Source organism: Sebastes fasciatus, chromosome 18 (assembly GCF_043250625.1).
Source record: "Sebastes fasciatus isolate fSebFas1 chromosome 18, fSebFas1.pri, whole genome shotgun sequence".
NCBI classification, from domain to species: domain Eukaryota; kingdom Metazoa; phylum Chordata; class Actinopteri; order Perciformes; family Sebastidae; genus Sebastes; species Sebastes fasciatus.
In genome coordinates, this window is record NC_133812.1 from 10,013,817 (window position 1) to 10,035,439 (window position 21,623).

The 21,623-nt window shown below is 43.4% G+C and overlaps 2 protein-coding genes across 9 annotated transcripts in view; one reads left to right on the plus strand and one right to left on the minus strand.

Annotated features, from left to right (window-relative positions):
• Window positions 1-21,623, plus strand: part of gzf1 (GDNF-inducible zinc finger protein 1) — a 498,954-nt gene that overhangs the window by 188,759 nt on the left and 288,572 nt on the right. The window lies entirely within an intron of this gene.
• klhl29 (kelch like family member 29) overlaps window positions 1-21,623 on the minus strand; it is a 246,640-nt gene that overhangs the window by 22,720 nt on the left and 202,297 nt on the right. For all 8 annotated transcript variants that reach the window (XM_074615419.1, XM_074615418.1, XM_074615413.1 and 5 more), the window contains 2 exons: window positions 19,923-20,105; window positions 16,013-16,193 (listed from right to left, as the gene is read on the minus strand). In XM_074615419.1, coding sequence (XP_074471520.1) covers window positions 16,013-16,193; window positions 19,923-20,105 — 364 coding nt within the window. The remainder of the gene's footprint in view (window positions 1-16,012; window positions 16,194-19,922; window positions 20,106-21,623) is intronic.

A 21,623-nucleotide genomic window follows, 5' to 3' on the forward strand; every position in this document is an offset into this window, starting at 1 on the left:
TGGTAAAAAAAAAAAAAGCGATGCATTAATGGCCTGCAGAGAGGAGCTGATGCTCTAGATTCTATCGGTGCAGCAACTCATGCCCTTAAGTTACAAATTCACATTAATCCCTGCAACACCCTAGCTATCTATCTGACTCGCATGAACACTATCTCTCAGTCTCTCATGCATCCTCGTCCTGCTGCCCACACACACACACACACACCCTCAGATGAACATGCACACACGTTAACACAGATCACTAAAGCCGTGGTGTGGGTAAATTTGCCTTGTTTGCAAAAGAAGAAATGTCAGATTGCAATCAAATCAAAGTGGCACATTTGGTTTTGATCACCACAGCTAAACTAGTTGAATTTTTCACACAGATCAGTTCGCTGCACTGATTGTATTTTTACCCATGCTGGTGGTGTAGCTTGAGGAATGGCAATGTCAGTTGGTCGTTGGGTCGATCCATCGCTTTGGTTCAAACTGAAATATCTCAACAACTACTGGATGGAATGCCATGAAATTTGGTAGACATTGATGTCTCCCTCAACATATTTTTTATAGTAAGTTTGGTGATCCTTCAACCTTCAATCATCAAACATCGTCCAATTGTAATTTGTCCAATACTTTGATTTATGAACAAATACCTGCAAAACTAACGCCATTCCCATCAGCCAAAGCTGTACTTTATGTTTAGTGTTTATTAGCAAATGTTAGCATCCTAACATGCTAAACTAAGATGGAGAACATAGTAAACATAGGCATGCTACACAGCATTTCAAAATCATCTATCATTGTGAACATGTTAGCATGCTGATGTTAGCATTTAGCTTAAAGCTGTGCCTCACAGTGCTGCTAGCATATCTGTAGACTTTTAGTCTCGTTACATGTGTTTTTCTGGTTTATAAGATTAGTTAACACACACTGAGCTTTTCTTTCCTCTGTTGATTTCAAGGATGAATCACATGAACCTTGACTCGCTGATTTGTTCATTGAGTAACTAAACAATCAGGGAATATAAAAACACCGACTGTCTTATTTTACAATTAACCCTCAAGTTTGCAAGCTCCCGCATCTGGTGTCGAGTGTAATTAAACCAGAAGACCTCACTATACTAAGATATTTCCATGCATCCCCATGTTCCACAGTCGTTCCAGTGGCAGTCGTTTACTGCCACTGGAACGGGCACAAGAAGAGAGGGAGTGCACGTATATGTGAGTGCATCAATCCCTCACAGCCCTCTGTTTCCTGTCAGAAGTAATGAACTGAGAGGTTGTGATTTGGCTTGAGGAAAACAGGGCTACTGTGAGAACCAGCTCCTGCCTGGAGGGCATTCAAAACAATTTGCACACATATATAGGCATCATTTGCTTACACTAACATTTTTCACATTTGCCAAGACTGTTCATTAGCAGCTAGGTGGGGGGATATCTCGTCAGCACGACATGAACTACTCTATAGAGTCCCGGTAGGAAGAAAATGCAGTTGAAATTGTCTGCTGAACTTTCATTTTAAAGCAAATTTAGCTGCACATTTGTACGGTGCAGGTGGGCTGTTTTGACAAAAGGAAACTGTGGATGTTCATTTGAAATCATTCAACTGTGACTTCTTGCTTCTTTGCATATTTGCTAGAATCTCATTCAAAATGCTTTACTCACACCTGGGCAAGATCACTGTGCGGATGAGGACAGAAGGAGAAGGAAAGGGGTTGAAGAAGAGGAAAGAAAAGCAGGAAGAGAGTGGTGATAATATTTTTTTTTTGCATTCATTTGAATGTCTATCGAGTCAGGCAAGAGATAGAGGCACATAAAGGCGGATGATTGGGAGAGAGGACATCCATTTTGGAGAGGAGGAGAAGGAGGAGGAGAGTGAGAGTGGGTGCGAGAGGACGGAGTAAGAGTCTGTGTTGTGTCAGCTGCCATCTGTGTGTCAGAGCGCATCACAGAAACTGTGAGGCCTGTGCCTACACCTCCACTATTGCCCTGCTGTCTGTTGGGCACCTCCGCTCTCACTTACACGTGTCTCCAAACCACCAACGTCTCTCTTTCACACACATTTGGTTGCATTTTGCCAGACACATGCACACATATGGTACCCGTAGCACACTGCTTTCAATCCACAGTGGGTGTGTGGATAAAAAAATTTATATCTCTGCATTTTCTACAACAAATTTGCACTTCTTTGAATAAATATCTCTAGGCTATTTCTGTAGGAATGAAACCAAATACTACTGTTTTGGTATTTTAATGTCCTGTACTCAAACCCCACTGACTAGACTGTATATATATAAATGGACGACATGTCTCCACTTCCTCCCACTGTACAGTAGTGATCGGGGGGACTGGAGCCACAGTAGCAAGGTCCCGCCCATACACCCGCCCGAGCCAATCACAAGCCAAGCACGGCCGTAGCTTGTTAGCGTGAACCATCTACCTGCTATGTAAGCACCACAGTAGCCGTTTGACTAGATAACCAAAATATCCCTATAAATACATTTAGGATAAAATTTTACTTTTACTTTTTTTGGCCCATTTCCCATCCGCTAACATGGAGTAGGCAGGATTTATGACCTATACTGCAGCCAGCCACCAGGGGGCAAATGAAATATTTTGGCTTCACTTTTGGGGAGCTGTCATGTCGTCCATCTTTATACAGTCTATGGTCTGAAGCCATCTGTGTTTGGCCATTTTTAATTTATTTAATCGTAAGAAAATATATGCATAGTGATATGTGATTGCTAAGAAACATATATGCTTCTAATTATGGCTTGGTTGCAGTGTTTAGTGCATGAACGTTTACAGCAGATAACAGTAAACGGGTAGATTGTAGGTTAACAGCGATAATGGAGAAGTAATGGATATCCTTTTATGTTCTCAGCGCTTAATCTAATATGCAATTTGACTGTTGTACTGATGTTTTTTGGTGGTCAAATATGGCAGGCACACACACACACACACACACACACACACACACACACACACACACACACACACACACACACACACACACACACACACAAACTCACCTTTCGCTACGCTCTATTTCACAAACGACAGCGGTACGCAAATTGTCGGAGATGAAAACAAAAACAGCAGCTTTGTGACAACTAATTTGAACTCGTTTGTATGCACCTCTGTTCCCCGTGTTGATTTTCTCTGCATGTGACAGCTGTTTGTACCTGTGTTTCCTCTCCCCGGGTTGCTAATCAATGTCTGACGGTGAAATCTACTGAGTCCTACCTTGCAGAGGAAGGGCTCAGCATTGCTCGGAAATGTAAATGTTTGGATATTTGCATCCCATAGGAAGCGCATCATTTTGGCTGACATACTTGCAGCTTCATCTGGGAATCTGTAGAAAAGACACAACAGCACTCGCTCTTCATTTTAACACATGGCATGAGTGACTAGTGCTGTACTCTCCTTGTATCATATTATGTTTCAGAGTTAGTAGTATGCATGTAGTTTAAAGTGAGAAATATCACCTTATCCTAACCTGAAATGTTATTCTGCTCTTTTTGTGAAACTAGTACAGTGCCCGTTCAGAGCGCTAACTTTATAGTTAGATGCTGCTGCTGCAGTGCCACCTATTGGCACCAAATTTGTCACGGTCACTCAGACATCATATCTACAGATGTCCACCAAATGTGGTTGCAATAGCACAAAGCGTTCAGAGATATATAATATAAGCCCTGTCCACAGCATTTGAGCCAACTTTGAGGGCATGCTATAGCAAAAATTGTATGGAACATAAAAAATCCAAAAACGTAACTATTTCCAGCTTGTTCTATAGATGTTCTGTATCAAATTAGGTGATGACTGCTCAAAATTTGTAGGAGGAGAAGCAAAAAAATGTATTTGGACAAATTTCAGAATGGTGGAAAATCAATCTAGACGCATATGGGTGTGGCTTATATAGATAGATTCATCTGGACCCACAAAATGCAGGAAAAAAAAAATATTTTTGAGAGTTACAGTTCATGAGTTTCAGGCCAAAACGTAAAGTTCATTGTTAATAACAATGAATAACTATTTGTTAGTCGATCGGCTGAATGGTTCTCAAGATATGCTAAGGACACACAGACAGACAGACAGATTCCTTGCTTTATAGTTAGATAAGAAGTCAGATAGACTTCTAAGATAGAAGTTAAAATCATCCTGGTTTATATAATTATTAAACAGCAGACAGCAGATTCATATATTACCAAGCTGACGCTAGTTTTGTCTAGTTTGTTGTTAGTTTACTGGGTGCAAACATTCAGTAACAATTCATCTCTACCTAAGAACTAGTTTGTGTGGTGCAACCCAATTTAGTTTAGTTCTTAGTAGTAGACACTTGTGTTATGACTATAGGCTATATTTGAACTTTCAAAGAGCTGGTCTCTGGACATTTTGGCTTATGACCCCCAAATCGCTCTCATTCCACTGCCCGGTGACGTTTTGCTTATTTGCTCATGGTGCACACACCTGACAGATTGTGTATGATGACATCTGGGGATCAGATGGAGTCTCGCTCGCCGTATGGACAGCCTCGGAGTGTGTTCATCTGACAGACTAAAGTCAAGGTCAGCCAAAAGACACTCACACTCACACTCACACACAAACACAAAACACACTCCACTGCCATCGCTGTCGGAGAACACACACACACACAACTCATTAACTCTGATGGATTGCAGCACATTTCAGGCTAATAACAAAGACATACGTGTACACACCATGCATAAATGCCCACGGCCACACACAAACACCGGACTGGGGCAGACACGCATACAAACACAGATGGACACGGACCTGTCACCTCTAGTGTCACCTTCAGCTAATCCTTGTGAGACAGAGAGCAATCCGTCCACTGGCCACACAGATTTACCCATAATCCCCGTGAATGAAGTCACTCAGAGCAGAAGTCTGTTTCGTCAAAGTGTGAGCACACAAAGTGTGTATGTTTGTACACACACACACACACACACACATATTCTGTACGTAGATACAACACAGATATGCTGCGCAACACTCGTAGAAACTTAAAAAGGCACCTTGAAAGACTATCAGGAAGAGAACTTAGGGAGCTATGATAATAGCGAGTGTGTGGTGCTCTTTTAGTGTCTCTGTGTGTGCGAGTGTGTGTGTAGACGCAGATTTAATTGGATGGGAATGTCACGTAGGACAGGGGACATGAGTGCTGCCGGTCGTACACCAATTACTGCTCCGCGCTCTTCAAAACTAGACAGGAGATGGAAGACTGAGACCCCACTTCATTAACAAAGTAAGCCCCCGTGTTGATAGCAGCCATGTAGGGCAGCACTGTGGGGTGGTGGTGGGAGGGGGGGTTCAAATTTAAATTGACACCAAAATCGCTGGGGAGATAGTGGCTGCAGTGATAGCTTGGGGTTTGATTGCTCAGTTGTGTTTTTTTTGTGTCTTTATGAAGCCACGAACTGGGATATGTCACTGTTGTCTGTTGCAAAGAAATGGTGCGCCAAGCGTGGTTATGGTTGTTACGTTATTATTTTAACACAAACCATGGTCTTTTTTTCTAACTATAACCAAGTCATTTTGTTTCCTAAACCAATCGTTTCACAACGTTAACCACGTGGCATTGTGTGTTTCTGCAAGCGTGATACAAGGCTGATATGAAACGCATTTATGAAACATATTTTTGGTTCAAAAACGACATTCAACGTATCCCGTGGTTTGCAGAGTCGTACAATGCCAACATTTTTTCTGCCAACTGGGTTGAAACAGTGACAATAATGAAAACTGAAAGAAGCAACAGTTTATTAGGTTTCCTACATAAAGTAGGATGTATGTACGCATGAACACATGTACAATAAATTAATATGTATTCGAAAAAAGGAGAAACTAGAATTACCGTCTTGCGGTTGTATGCCTCCGCCAACCAGTCAAGTCGCAGTTCACATCCATGTCTGTCCAAAATGTCGTCACTTCATCATTTTATCCTGTTAGACATTTGTGTGACATTGTCATAATTAGCATGAGTTCTTGAGTTATAGCCCAAAATGTGTTTTGTGAGGTCAATGTGACCTTGACCTCTGACCATCAAATTCTAATGGTAAATGGTAAATGGACTTGCATTTATATAGTGCTATTCTAGTCTTCCGACCACTCAAGGCGCTTTACACTACATGTCAGCATTCACTCATTCACACACACATTCATACACTGATGGAAGAGGCTGCTAAGGTGCCAATTTAGCCCATCAGGATCTAATCTAAATACTCATTCACACACCGATGGCTATGCCTTCGGGAGCAACACAGATAATCAGTTCATCCTTGAGACCAAGTGGCTGATTGTGCCAAATTTGAAGAAATTTCCATATATTACATTACTGAGATACCACTAAAATGTGATGGACGTGAGGTCACCGTGACCTTTGACCTTGAAAATGTCATCAGTTCACCCTTGAGTCCGAGTGGACGTTTGTGCCAAATTTGAAGAAATGCACTCAATGCGTTTCTCAGATATCGCGTTCACGAGAATGGACCGGACGATGGATGGATGGACATACGTATGGACAACCTAAAAACATTATGCCTCTGGCCATGGCTATCACTGGTGCGGAGGTATAAAAACAATAAGAAAAAGAAAAAGAAAAAACATCCAGCAAAAGCAGGTTTGAAGGAAGGCTGAGTGTAAATCAAATACATGCCAATGAATTTTAAAAAGGGGAAAACTATAAGCAGCTTCATCAATAAATAAATGAGTTAAGAACATATTAGAAAGAAAGAAGGTCTTCAGCAAGACGGGTTTGTATTGGCTCCCCTGAATGGGGCCCATTAATAAATAATTCCCATTTTTTGCCATTTAAAATAAATGAAAATGCTTGCTGGCACACACATACTCGCACGCACACTAGAAAGATCAGTACAAAAGTTGAAAAAAAAGCACAGTGTCTGCACTTTTCTCATGTTGATGCACCTTCACCTTGGGCGCACACAATCACACACACACTCAGACACACAGGACAAATCTATATATAACAACTAACCCTCCCACCTCTAGTGCCGATCCCTCCCTGGGTGCCGGCGAGGTGCGGTGTCTGGATATTGCTATGGTTTGCCAGGGCTATGCTTTTAAAGGTCAGTTGTTGCTTCCTCCTGTGGGGGGAAGGCAAAACTGACTGCCAACCATCACCGCGGCATCTGTCACATCCTAACCACTGATAATTAGCCAGCAACACACTGCATGAACGACTGGGTGACTGGTTGGCAGCCTGATATAACTTTGTTTATGTGAAAGAGAGAGAGAAAGAGGATGGAAAAAGGCACAGAAAGAAGGAGAGAGAAAAACTGACTTGCCTGTTGGTAAAGGCTGGAAATTGTCCGAAATGCCAGCCCATCGTTTATCAGCAAGGCGGAAGCACATACAGCTCCAACTACTCATTACTCTCTGCCTTTCCCCTAACTCAATCCTCGGGCATACCTGCCGCTGCTCGCCAGTGTTTCTCTATAACTGCACGCACTCTTTGCATCATCTACCTCCATGTCTCCGAGACCTCGGCGCCCCATTAGAGGACAATGAAGAGGAGACGCTGTCTTTGCTCGAGCATGTCAGACAGATTCGACATCACCGGCCTCGCAGGCCCCAAATACACCCATCATCTCCTGCCCACCTAATCAGCGCTGTGAAGAGATGGAGGGAGCAATGGGACAGAGGGTACTGGAGAGGTTGGAGATTGTGGTTAAAAGAGGAAACCGTGGGGGAGGATAGAGAGAGGCGAGGAGAGAGAGAGAGAGAGAGAGAGAGAGACGTGATGATCTGCCTGATTTGGGCCCACTCTCTCTCTCTCTCAGCCCCGGAGCCTCAAAATCACTGAGAGACACAGCAGCTCCGCCATGGAGCTGGGAAATGACTGTGCATGCACAGACGGTAAACAAAGGTGTATACACACTACAAGCATGCATTCATAAAGGCCTGTGTAGTATGTGAGACCTTAACATTTATAATTAAGTCTTAAAAACTCAGATGTACATAGGTGGTTTTAAATGACCTACTCAGGTAGAGCATGGTTGTTTTAATCATGCCACTAATGACTGCCCAGTCAAAGAGACCAGAGTGGCTTAAAGTTATTATGAGGAACTTTTCACTGGTTATGAAACAGTCCCATTTTAACACTGATGCCTCTGACCTACATAAGTAAACGAGACCTCAGCGAGAAGATTGTTTCTATAGTTATTCTTAATGCTTGTCATTGGTGCCACTGGGTCGAAATCCGGCAAAATCATGCAGGTTCACTAGAAACTCCTTCAGCTCAGACACCAGCAGGGGCTCTGGAAGCGACCAGCCCACCGCGGACAGACCTAGATCTGGCTTCGCTGCCGCCTTCGACCTGCAGTGGGCGCTCCGGCGGGTGGTGGAGAGCTCCGCATCCGGCAGCAGCGGCTCCTCCTCCAAGCCAGGAGCAGAGCTTCGCCTCGCTGCTCCCCACTGGGAGCCAACACAGACACCACACTGCTGGAGGCCCGGGCCGTATTGCTTGGCCCGCTGGAAGGAAGGGAGGCACGGGAGAACCAGAAACGGGATTATGTGGGGCAGACTGTCACACCCTGCTGCAGTAAAATGAGAGGTTTTCTAATGGGACTCTGGTGCATGGAAATACTACAGCTTTTGTCCACAGGGACCAGAAAAGCTGGAATCAGGTTTTCACAGGACCTGACAAATGACTAACTATTAATTGATTATCAAAATTATTGGCGATGAATATCCTGTAAATCAACAAAATCATTCATTTACTAATAATGTCAGCATTAGTGCTAACTATGTGTTTGAGAGCAGATTCATTTAAAATGTCTTCACTGTAGCCCTGATGTTCACTGTGATGGATTACACAGCTCAACAAAAATTAGATTTTCATATTGTGGTGGAATGAAATGAAGCCAATGGATGCCTGTTAGTAAAGATAAAAAACAGCAGCTAAAAGCAGCCTGGTTTGAAATATGGTTGGCTGTGATGTAAAGCAATCAGGGTTTGGAGTAAATTACAACATGCAAAGGGAAAAGAGTGAGCGGGTCACAGAGAGAGACGGAGACGTGGGAAGTGAAAATCAACACTGACGTTTCAGAAGGGAGAGGGGGTATCGAGGGGGTAATGAGGGTGAATGTGAGTGTGAGCGCGGGGGGGCGGGATGGTGGATGGTGGGTGGAGGGTGGAGGGTGGTGGTGGCTGAGGTACGATTGGAGGCTGAACCGGTGCCTTGACAGCGCAGTAGGGGCCAGCGCTGTGAAGTTGGTTAATCCTGAGGAGCAGGGGATTAGCTCGGCAGGGGGGAACCTCCTCGGCAGGGGGGCTCTGGGAGCCCGTTGTCCCCCAACCACAGTGCCATGCTGCAGGGCTGCTGGGGCCGGCTGACAACCCCCTCCCTCCCCACCACCACCACCACCACCCCTTACCCCCTCTCCAAAACTAGCCCCAGGCACCGTCTGACCAAGTACGTGGAAACAGATCTATGCAGCAACACATAGACATAGAAAAGGCATGCACAACAGCTCATCAGCTCATTATTGCTGCAGAGAGGCTGGAGGGGCTGGAGGGGAGAGAAGAGTGAGGGCGTCTTCACATGAGCCCATTGGTTCCAGTGTGACTGATTGTGCGGAGCTCACAGGCCCACTTGGGGGCTGCTGCATCTCCACTCTCCTCTCATCTTCTCCCGTCGGCTGCGCGCTGCTAAACTCTTCTTGGCTCGCTACTCTTCTCTCGACTTCCCTCTTTCTTGACTTTTTCGCTGCAGGGCCCCGACCACCTGGGGCTGCAGAGCGGCGGGGCGCTCCGTTGTTATTAGCATCATCGCCCCGCTGATTATTTCCCCACTGTCTCCAAAAGAGAGTGCTGTTGGGCAGGGAGCTGGAATGGACAAAGAAGAAGGACCTCCATCTCCAAGTCATTGTGGTTGCATGTGTGAGAGAGCTGCCTATACGCATGTAGGGTGTGTTTAAAATGCATTTGCATTCAGGCAGTAAGATCTAGAGGTGGATGGCATTATGTGTGAGCTGAGGGAGTCTGAATGGACCGGACTCCTCCGTGGTCTCCTCTTTCTGGCTGCATGACAGCTCCTTTTTGCCTGCAGACAAAAGAAGCAGATCCCTGCCAGAGCGCGCCGCTCATACGGGCAGGCAGGAGGCAAACTCTGCCTCGCCACAACCCAAAGAAGCAGATGTAGACTCTTCCTTCTATGAGCGCGACGTGGGGTCTCTCCCACCCCTGGCGTCCCACAGAAGGGGACCTTTCTCTGGGTGGCTGGCTGGCAACCCAGCAGCGTGCACACCGCCCGCGGACATCAAGTACTTAAGGACTGATGAAACCTCCCGCTGGAATCTCCATCTCGCTGTATGTTCCTCGGTCATGGTTGAGATGGTGAAATTTCCCGGGAGCCTTTCCATGCTCCTCTGCAAGGTCTTCGATGCATTATGATTCGCCTCCTGCGTCAGACTAAGCCAAAACTCTTGAAACAGCCCATAATGCTGTTCAAAAGTATAACGCCACTTATAAGAAAAAAGTTAAACTCAAGAAAGAGCTGGAGGAGAGTTGTGGTAGGATAAAGGCATTTGTTAAGTCAGAGCAAGGCCAGCCACTCGAGAAGAGCTCAACAACCTTCACGGAGATGGAAAAATACAAATTTTGACAATGAGCACTAGACAATGGCCTGAATAACTATACACAGTGGTAAAGTGCAGGGACGCTTATGCAACAACAACAACAACAAATGTGCCCGTTAATGAACCTGGAAACAACACATGAACAATGGAGCTCCACTTTTACTGGCACATATTTATGTACTGGAATTTAAAGGGTCGTTTTGGTTTGAAAAGCCGTAAAAAAAAAAGCCAGAACATGCTCTTTGCAAATTGCTCTTTTCTCTTCCAGTCTTGTTAGCCCAACAGCACAACATCCCTGATGAGAAAAGCTAGTTGCTGTACTCAGTGTCATGTTGCTAACAGTCTTCATGCAATATTAACTTGCAATAGAGCTTGGAGGACGCACAAACCTGTGCATAGTGCGCAATAAATAAAACAAAAACCATCTGTGATTGACACATCATTAGACACCCATGAATTATTCAATATCTGCAATCATATTGGTTTGCCAAAGGATCAACATGCTGAGGAGCATGCAGGCCCAGGGTACCTGATTGCAAGTTAAAAGCCTCCCGAACTCGACTGCTCCCATCCCTAAAAATCTGTCAGTGATTAGTGCAGCGAGCGGAGACGGGAATAAGCCCGCTCAGTCCTTTGAGTGTTGATTTGGACCTCCTGCCGTTCCCAAAGAAAGGCTGCATCCTACTAGCTTTGAGATGGCTCTGATTGAAGACATAATTGTGAATGTGGGTGAATTTCACGGTTAGGAGCGTGAAACCCTCAGCGAGATGGATGGAGAGATGGGGAGCGAGGGAGGCGGGAAGGACTGCAAATGAGGAGTCGGGGTGTCGGGAGCCGGAGCTGGAAGGTGAGAGACCTTGGCTGAGGCCGGCGCCTGATATATGCAGACGGACACACAAAAAAAAAAGACAAACAAGTGCGCGCACGAAGGCATACATATGTACATAATATATATACTCACGGAACAGCGAGTACGGGAACACACACAAGCGCGCACAGAAATGCATACACAACGAAAAAGATTGGCTGCGACGCATGTAAACAATCTCTGCATCAATCACTCTATGAGCGGAGCAAATCAACTCTGGCTGTCGCACCGTTTCAAGCCATTCCCCAGCCTTCAGATGCAATCCCCACCAGCCATCTGCATATCAAACAAGGCAGCCATTCACATACACTGACTAATGATTTCTGAATGTTATTAGCTCTCCATATTACAACTGCACTTCAGACCTGTGCAGTTCTTCCTCCTTGTGCAGAGAAAAAAAGGCTTGAGTAACATTTCCCTTATCTCCACTGGCCAGGGTTTAGTCCTGCTGTGGACTGGCTGCCTCCCTGTAGGACTCTCGACTATCTTTAGAGTTTTGGCCCAACAATACTGAGCTGCAGTGGAGCCAACTGTGTCTCACAGCAGAGCAACACCTGCCAAATCTGGTGGTTAGCTACAAAATAAAGGATCAGCAGTTAATGAGGCTCATTTATCAAAGCAGATATGAACAAATACTTTCAGAAATGTTTTTTTTTTTTTTCAGCTACAGTATGAGATTTATGTAATGACTTATATGTAACCTTTGCGGTCTGCTTCAGTTAAGAAATGAAATTTGAAGGTCAAAAAAGTGCTTTCAATGTATGCAGAAGCAAACTTCAGGCACTCATGCGTAGGAGCGGGAACAATGCCAAGGTTATATAATAAGCCTTTATTTAGTTACATTGCTGTTTATATAAAAAAAAACAAAGAAGAATAGGATGGCATTAAGGCCTGTGTAGGTCTTCATGAGGGTCAGGAAGAAGACACATCAGTTAAGACGATATAATCGTGCTTTTGTGCTGTGTCTTGTCACAAAGAATCTAATTTGAAGTATTAAATAAACTCTCTTTTATGAGTCTTATTAAATAAACTTCTGTTGTTAATCTGTCAAGCTCTTCCCCAAGCCATTGAGATTGTGTATGATTTGTAGCATCCGTCTTTTGGGTTGCTTTGACATACCAGCTGCCTGTTGTTGACAAATCTCCAGTAGTGTCAAAAATCCTCTTTTGAAATAGCTCATTCTTCCTCAGCAACACAAACATACATATTCGGGTGCAAAAACTTGCCATCTCCTTCACACTGTCAAAATAATCAATCATGGAATATCTTACTATTCAAAACCATAGACTGTGTATAAGAATTGGACACCATGATGTCACCCAATTCTTTGTGGACTACGGTTATGAAGCATCGACATTCAGCATTCGGCATTTTCCCCGTCGTGACACGAGAGGGTGGAACTACACCCTCTCCAAACAACCAAACGCTTAATAAGATATTTTTAATCAACCAAAATGTTACAATTAACTTTCATGAACAGAAAATGAAAAAGCGGACAACCCCTCCTGACTGGACAACACCATGGTAGCGACCTGTCAATCACAAGGTAGCCACGCCCTAAAGCATACCCTGCTTTATGGTCTATTTGACTCGAAAAGGGGACCATAATTTACTAAATGAACATCATGCTGTGTTGAAGAAGACTTGAAACTAGCGATTGAGACCATAAAGATTGGTTGTGAGATTGGTGTATCAGTAGCACAAGTGGAAAAGAGTCCAAAAAAGGTTAGCTAATTTATGCAGTATTGTCAGTTACACAGCAAAGCCACCATGAGCTTCTGATCATACCAGACCAAGAGGTAACAGTAAAACCCCTGAGTGTATTGAAATGAGTAAGGGTGTGTTTTAATTAGTTTGTCTTTCAAAAGTTAGGCTACAGAGTCTCGCTTTAATGTACAAAAGCTGTCCAACCCTCAACCTCAGCTCTATTGAGCATGGACGTGAGGTTGTGTGCTTCACGTTGGATAGAGGATTTATGTGACATTGTTGTTGGAAAGTGGGATTATTCAACAGTCAGTGCGACTCACTGATGTATTTTTTGGAGTCCATGACAAAGACGACCAATTATGCTGTCTTTGTTGTCATCTAATTTCTTCACTGTTTACATTCCTGCAGAGATAAAAAACACTTGAAGTGATTGTTGAACAGCTCTTGTAGCGCTTACTTTTTTAAAAAAGCAGGGTTTCTCAAAGCGGCATTGCTCAAAGGTATAAATGTGCATTGCGGCTTGAGCGTGGGTCTTTATGCTTGTGGAACAGTTGGACATATTGTCATTCAGCCCTAATGAATACGGTGTTTTCAAAAATATGTTTGAAGTATACAACTCCGTTCATAGTAATAAATTCTCTACAAAACTTTTAATGTAAATTATGCACAACCCGGCACATTAGTTTTGCTTCACAGACTCAAAGAAAAGATGTACTTTCTCTCTCTAGAAGCATACGGACTGATATCTGAATGTTTAAGCCGGCTACAAGCATTGAACACGTTTGTCATTGAAGATGTAACATTACCGGTGAAGTATTTTTGCAGAGAATATTGCTGATACAAATGCAAATAAGCAAAAATGCTAAATATTTCCAACCTTCACAGTGGCCTTTGTTATTCCCCAGTTACAGCTGTCACCCTCCTCACATTGGATAGATGTTCTGGGCTCCATAAAGGTGCATTCAGCTCAACCTGGCAGCGTCTGCCAGTTGATTAATCTACAATTCATCAACAATGCCGATGGTAGAGGCATTCACAGCAGGTCGAAACAGTTTGTCAGAAAAAAGGAAGACTATCCAAATAAGACATTTCAAATGGAAATTTGAACCAATGAATAAAGCATTTGTAATCATTATCATAAAAAGAATTACACAAAAACTCTTGGAATTTCAATATAATACATCAGCAGGTCTATCAGTCATAAGAATATCACACATACATCCCTCTATATGCATGTGCCCTCCCTAAAAGCACAACGCTTCATGTATTTATACATTCTATTCCCAGCATAGAGAGTCTTTAGACCATCTGACTCAATTTTGACTTTCGCTCCACATAGTGATTTCTGAAAAAGACAAAATAAAAGCCTGGGTTGCTTAGAAACAAGCCTGTTGACTGCTCCGACAAACAGCTTGAGAGACCTGTTAGCTTTTACATAAGGCAGCTGAATATGACCCTGACCTCGCGTTACAAATGTTTCGCTTCAGCCACCGCACCGTGCATTCTCCTCCCAACTATTAAGAGTTCAACTATTTTGCTCGGTGTGTGTGTGTGGGTTATTTCTCCCGAGCCGCTGCAATCTTCGAGAGTGCAGCGCTCGGGCACTAATGCCAAGCAGAAGAGGCCTCTGGCAGTTCTTGGAGAGAGGCAAAGTAGGTTAAAGTTTTACAATGCTGATAATTGAGTCCAGTTGCTGAGGGCTTCGGAGAAGCATCGCGGTTGCACAAAAACGCACACGAGGGCACAGACGGAGAAAACACACACAAACACATCGCACGCGGTGAAACGGTGATTTCTTTGGAGCCGCGAATGCCCTAGATGCAACGGCAGCTCTCAAATTAAGCAGCTCAGAGACAGAGGAATCAAATGCGTTTCCATTACGGGGCAAATATTCCATCTACCCCCTGTCATAACGACACTGTATGGCAGCATTACGGGGAAATATCAAATTAGGCTGTTTCATTTGGAAGACTGTTGTGCATTGCGAACAGCTTTGGAGATCAATTGAGCTGCTAGGTAATGAGCGGCAGCGGCCTGCTCTAATATACTCAGTAATGTTCTTTTGATTGCTTTGGTTAATCTCGCTCTGCCATGCAGGGGAGGAAGCCCCCTCTCTCTGCTCCTCAGCCCAGGTTACAGGGGAAAATAAGAAATGGGGAGCGGTATGACAAAACTCAAGTGATATGGATAAAATTATTAAATCTGTACAATCCCTATTCATGTTCTATGCCGCAAGGAATTCATTAAACTCCACGAGGACACCGTCTGGTGCTGAAGAGTTTCAACAGATACGGAAAAAGACGAAAAGCCCCAGCTGAATAGGCCACAGTGGACAACCTTCAAATGAAGTGTCGGTGATGTGTCGATACTGAAGTGGATGGAATCAGACACAGTACACCACTCTGCTCTCTGAAAGCGAATCCTCGCACTCGTGCCCCACTCAAAAAACAAGTAAGAGGCGCTCCGTCGCTCCACAACAACACTCACAGCTGTGACCATTTAATATGCTCCGGCTCAGATTCATTCCTCTGCACCTTTTCGCTCTCGCAGAAAATGCTAACAAACCTGTCCGACCACTTTTGCAATATGCTGCACCGCACTACTGCATGCCACGCCATCTGCCATGTTTCGCTGCGCAGTGTGAATATTTATTTGCTCAAACTGGATTGCTCAGCATCCACCTACTTTTGCAGAATCGTCCACACACATGCACTCTCTCTCCGGGACGGCTGTCAACCCGGGGTTAGAGCGGTATGGGACTGTGCGGTCACCAGCTGGGAGCCGCTGGAGGTGTCTGATGTTTGGAGACAGGCTGCCGTTGGTTTTTACGTGAGTCTTACCTCTCCACGTGGTCCAGGTTCCCTGATACGCCCAGTCCTCCGATGGCGTAGAGTTTGCCGTCGTATACCAGGCTGTTGTGTCTGCAGCGGGCCACGGTCATCCGGGACACATGATTCCAGTTGTCCAGCAGAGACATGTAGCACCATACATCAGCCACCATCACACCAGACTCTGTGCCCCCTGAAACATATAGGATGAGAGTTATTGAAGTGGGTGTGTAGGGTAGGGGTGTAAGAGAATATCGCGATATTATGTTTTGTGATACTGTCAAAAACATTGTATTGATTTTTAATTAAGAGTTTACATGTAAAGATTAACTGACAATCCTTTATTTCATTTGTAAAGAGATGTGCCTCTCAGAGTAATGTCATGATGTTGGATGTTACAAGGACTTTAAATAAATACAAATGCAGATCCCACCATTCAGATTGTATAAAAAAGTAACCTTTTTTCACTCAGATTTTAGGTATATGGTGGTGTCTTCTTTCTACTATGATAGTTTTCCTAAAATTAGATTTGAAAAAAATCGTAATATATCAACATGCTTACAGTATCGCAATATTTCGCGACATATTGAATCGGGGCCCCTGTACCATGATATGCATCGTATTGCCAGATTCTTGTCAATACACAGCCCTAATAATTATAAGGATGTTTGCACTGTATGAACTTTTCCAGGGAACCAAGACTACATTTCTTTGTGTGTTTCACTTTCAACCACTGTTTTCTAATCCATCATGTGTTCTTCAATTGCGGCGAAAACGCAAACAGGAGTGCAAAAGGAACTTTAAGCTTGTTTGCTGTGTCTCAATTCACGTACTTCCGTACTTACACTTACTGTTTTAAGTGCAGAAGAGGTATGGTAAAATGCAATGTACTCTAAGTTCCCGGATGTTGTACTCAAAACGGTCAAAACGTTGAGTGTGGAACGCTGGACACTCCTCGTCCTCAAGGGTTGCAATCTTTGCTGCGTAGCACAAGAGAAGGGGCCACCAACCTATTTCAAACATGTGAAAATGGCGGGCGAGGAAGCTGTAGCTGTTGCGATTTTAACGCCGAACACCGAACTCTACAAATTTAAGTTATACATGTGTTTTTTTAACTAAGTACCACTATGCTGTAGTCGGATAGAAGCCATTTTGGGTTGATTTATCCGTCTGAATGCAATTACTGCCGATACGCCGTGATGTCCGTGGCTGACTATCACCAACTGATCTACCGAGCTTCCGGTGAGTGCACAACATCCGTGTTCGATTGGAGACAACACTACCCCTGTTGAAATCCACACACTACGCGAGCACATAGTGTGCACTGTGTACTACATGGAAGTGTATTAACAGAAGTATCCGAATTGAGACACAGCTCTGGTTTAGTTTAGTAGTTCCTTGGTACCTGGAATTATTAGGTTGAAAAGGGTTATATGACTTCCATGTGGTACATGCAAAACTTTGGCATCAAGTGATAGGATAATGATTAAAATATTGAAACATACTCCTTTTTCTTTCTTTCTTCAAACTGTTTTCTATTCGATATTGAAATCTCCACTCCTGTGTTTTCTCAGAGATTTAAAAGAAAAAGTGACACACTTGGCCAACCGACTGAAAGTTGTTTGCCGCTGTGTTGACTAGTCAACCAGCCAACCATCAAGACTGAGCTTGTTTCAGCTCTCTTCAAAGCAGCCCTGTGAGCTGCGTAGTCTGACATGTAACACCAGCCGTGACTCAGTGACCCTGCTCAGAGTGTGAGGAAGGTTACAGACCGAAGCCTGTTGATTGGCTAGCTAGAACACCTCTGATTTCCCCACTGGCTCTCTGACTCCCAGCGGACACATGCATACCTGTTCCAATGCCCAAACACAAATTTACATTTATATGAAAAGAGGGAGAGGAAAGGTACACGCAGGACAAATCCTGCTGCATTTCCACGGTGCAATGTCAAGGTCTGAGTACCGTGCAGGATTTTCGCACAAATGGACCGTGGAGGGAGAAATTCAGTCTACCTCTGGAGGAGCAACTTAAAGGTGTCTCATAGAGGGAGTCACAGAGTGCACAGTGTGCCGCTATGGAACAAAATAAACTGCAGAACACTGCAGCGACTGTAAAGCCACACAGAGAAAAAAAAAAAAGTCAAGTTCAAAAAAATGCTCCACAGAAGGTAAATAGGAGAGACGTTCGATACAAAAAGGAGTCTTCTGAAAAGAGAGACATCAAAGTTGTGTGCAGTGTTGGGCAGAGCTGAGTTTTGAAAGCAACAGACGAGTAAGCGTTGAGGGCAGCCACCCTTTTAAAACCCTTTAACTGTTTCGCAAAGGTCACAAGAAGTTGCCGATGGTCTGGCTGGCTTCACTTTGTCGATTTATATTTGTCATAAAGAGAAAATGTCCTCACTAAGAGTTCATGAATGAAAGTGTGGAGACCTTTGCCAAGATTCAGTATGATGAAAGAGACTTTATCAAAAGATCCAGAGCACCAGAAATCTCATGGTTTGCTTTTCTTGATCAAAAAACCACAATGTGTTTTAACCTTCTAAAAAATGATCAATTGTTCCCATGGTAAAATCAAGAGAGGAATGTCTGCTAATCACCTCTTCATGTCAAGTCTGAAATCTTTGGTGAATGTTGTGGAGTTGTATTATCATTATCAGACGAAGGCTGCGATTGAATAGACGAAAAGAAAATGTTTAGCAGATATAATGGGTGCGTTCCAAATCGCATACTTTTTCTTTTTACTTTTAGTACATACTGCAGCTGTGTAGTGTTGCATGCAGTATGCATAACATTGTGCCTTTAGTACGTACTGTGCGTTCCAATACCCATACTATCCTTCTATTTAGTATGCCAGAAAAAAGATTTAGTATGTCCCAATACATAATATGTTAAATGCAGTATGCCAAAACTACCAGGATGTCCTACTACACCCGGTCACATTTTGCAGTATGCAAGCCAGCATCCTTTTCTGGCTATTCTGACCCACAATCCTCTGTGCAGGGCATACATGAGCAAGAGGGTCAAAGTTCAAGGTGCAATGTTATGAGGAAGTAGTATGCGTACTGCATGAAACAGTACGTACTTTGTAAGGGCAGCTGCAGTACGTACTAGAAGTAAAAAGAAAAAGTATGCGATTTGGAACGTAGCCAATGTTTCCATGTTAGCATGCTAATCACTAATGCTAACATTTTGCTAAATAGCAAACACATGTACAGCTGAGGCTGATGTCATTGGTTTAGTAGGTATTAAGTCATGAACAAAAGTATTGGACGAATTGGAATTTGACCGGATGATGGCACTAGATAAAAAGTCAGAGAATCCCTAAAGTTATTATATAATTCATCCTGACTGGAACATTAATGTCTGTACCAAATTTCATGGCAACCCAATGTTTCAAACAGTTGGTGAAACATTTCTTTAAAAACCACAACGGTCAACTTCATGGTGGAGCTGGATGAAAAGTCAGAGGATCACCAAAGTCAGCGGGATTCATCCTCTGGGGATTATGGATGTCTGGACAATATTTCATGGCAATCCATCCAATAGTTGTTAAGATATTTCAGTCTGGACCAAAGTGTAGGGTGGACCAAGAGACCAACCATCAGACTGACATTGCCATCTATAGAGAGAGGCCGCTAGCATGGCAAGAAACCAATTGTGTCATTGAATCTTTTAAATCTGTGTGGAAGCTGTGATTAAAGTATTAATTTAAACCAACTATCTGATGATGTACTTAATTTGAATTGAATTTTTTTGCCAACCAAAGTGAATATGAAATATTCCTGGATGCTGGGATAACCTTTCATTACTGTAGTGAGATAAACTGATGGCATCTACTGTCCTCCTGCTCTGTGCCACTAAATGACTGGGACGGGGGAAAGCTACAATTGTGCTACTGCAGTGGAGTGGGCGATTTAGCTCACCTGACAGGTAGATGTTGTCTCCCGCCGAGATGACACTGAAGAACTCGCGGTCGTAGAAGGGCAGGCTGGCCAGCGGGTACCACTTACTACTCTGGGGGTTAAAACAGGTGACTGCTGTCAGGGAACGCTGGCTCATCCCGATAGCCTGACGCCCTCCCACCAGAACTATCACCTCCGCTACACCTAGAGGACAAAAGGAACAGGAGGAGGATGGAAAGAAGAGGATGATAGGGGTGGACAAAGAAAGGAGAGAGTTGGGAGAAAGCAGGCCATCAGGGAAAGTTTGCACCAGTAAATAAGAGCCAAGACTGAATCAAAGCCTCTTTGAGACGGCCCAATGCTGCAGTAAAGCATAATTATATATTGCAGGATTACATGGATCGGGGGTTACACCTGAATAGTGTTTTTTCCTGCTGCTGTGGCCCTGCTTGACACCCATACTACTATTACTATTATTTACTATTATCAGGGCTGTCAATCGATTTAAATATTTAATCGCGATAATGATTAATGATCGTCTATAGTTAATCACGATTAATCACACATTTTTCATCCATCCAAAATTTACCTTAAAGGGAGATTTGACAGGTATCAGTGACATAAATGTTTTTTTACAGCTTATTTAAGAACACAACACATTAAAACTAGGGCTGTTAATCTATTCAAATATTTAATCGCAATTAATCACATGATTGTCCGTACTTAATCGTGATTAATTGCAAATTGATTGCCCATTTGTTATCTGTTCAAAATGTACGTTAAATAGAGATTTGTCAAGTATTTAATACTCTTATCAACATGGGAGAGGGCAAATATGCTTGCTTTATGCAAATGTATATATATATTTATTATTGGAAATCAATTAACAACAGAAAACTATGATAAATATTGTCCAGAAACCCTCACAGGTACTGCATTTAGCATAAAAAATATGCTCCAATCATAACATGGCAAACTGCAGCCCAACAGGCAACAACAGCTGTCAGTGTGTCAGTGTGTTGACTTGACTATGACTTGCCCCAAACTGCATGTGATTATCATAAAGTGGTCATGTCTGTAAAGAGGAGACTCGTGGGTACCCAGAGAACCCATTTTCATTCATATATCTTGAGGTCAGAGGTCGAGGGACACCTCTGAATATGGTCATGCCAGTTTTTTCTCGCCAAAGTTTAGCGGAGTATGACATGGTTGGTACCAATGGATTCCTTAGTTTTTTTTGTTTCATATGACGCCGGTATCTTCACTTTAGCTTTAAAACTGAGCCCGCTACAACCTCTGAAAGATCGAATAGTGTCTGTGCCCGACGGCAGCCTGTCGGATTTTTAAGAGAATAATTAAAAATCGCTAGTTGTGTTAATGCATCAAAGAAATTAGTGTTGTTAAAGCAAATTTGCGTTAACGCATTATTATCGTGTTAACTTTGACAGCCCTAATTATTATCAGCCGTACTTCTATTATTATTACTGCTACTATTATTATCATTCTATTATATCAATCACAAGCATTATTGTTATTAGTCTTTCTTCTATTATTATTACAGCTGTTACAAGCTATTATTGTTGTTGCTGTGCACCTCTGTGTCTGTCTGTCTGTCTCTTTCTCAACCAAATCGGTTGAGGCAGATGGCCGCCCACCCAGAGCCTCGTTCTGCCCAAGGTTTCTACTCGATAAAGGTTTTTTTCTTGCCACTGTTGCCTCAGT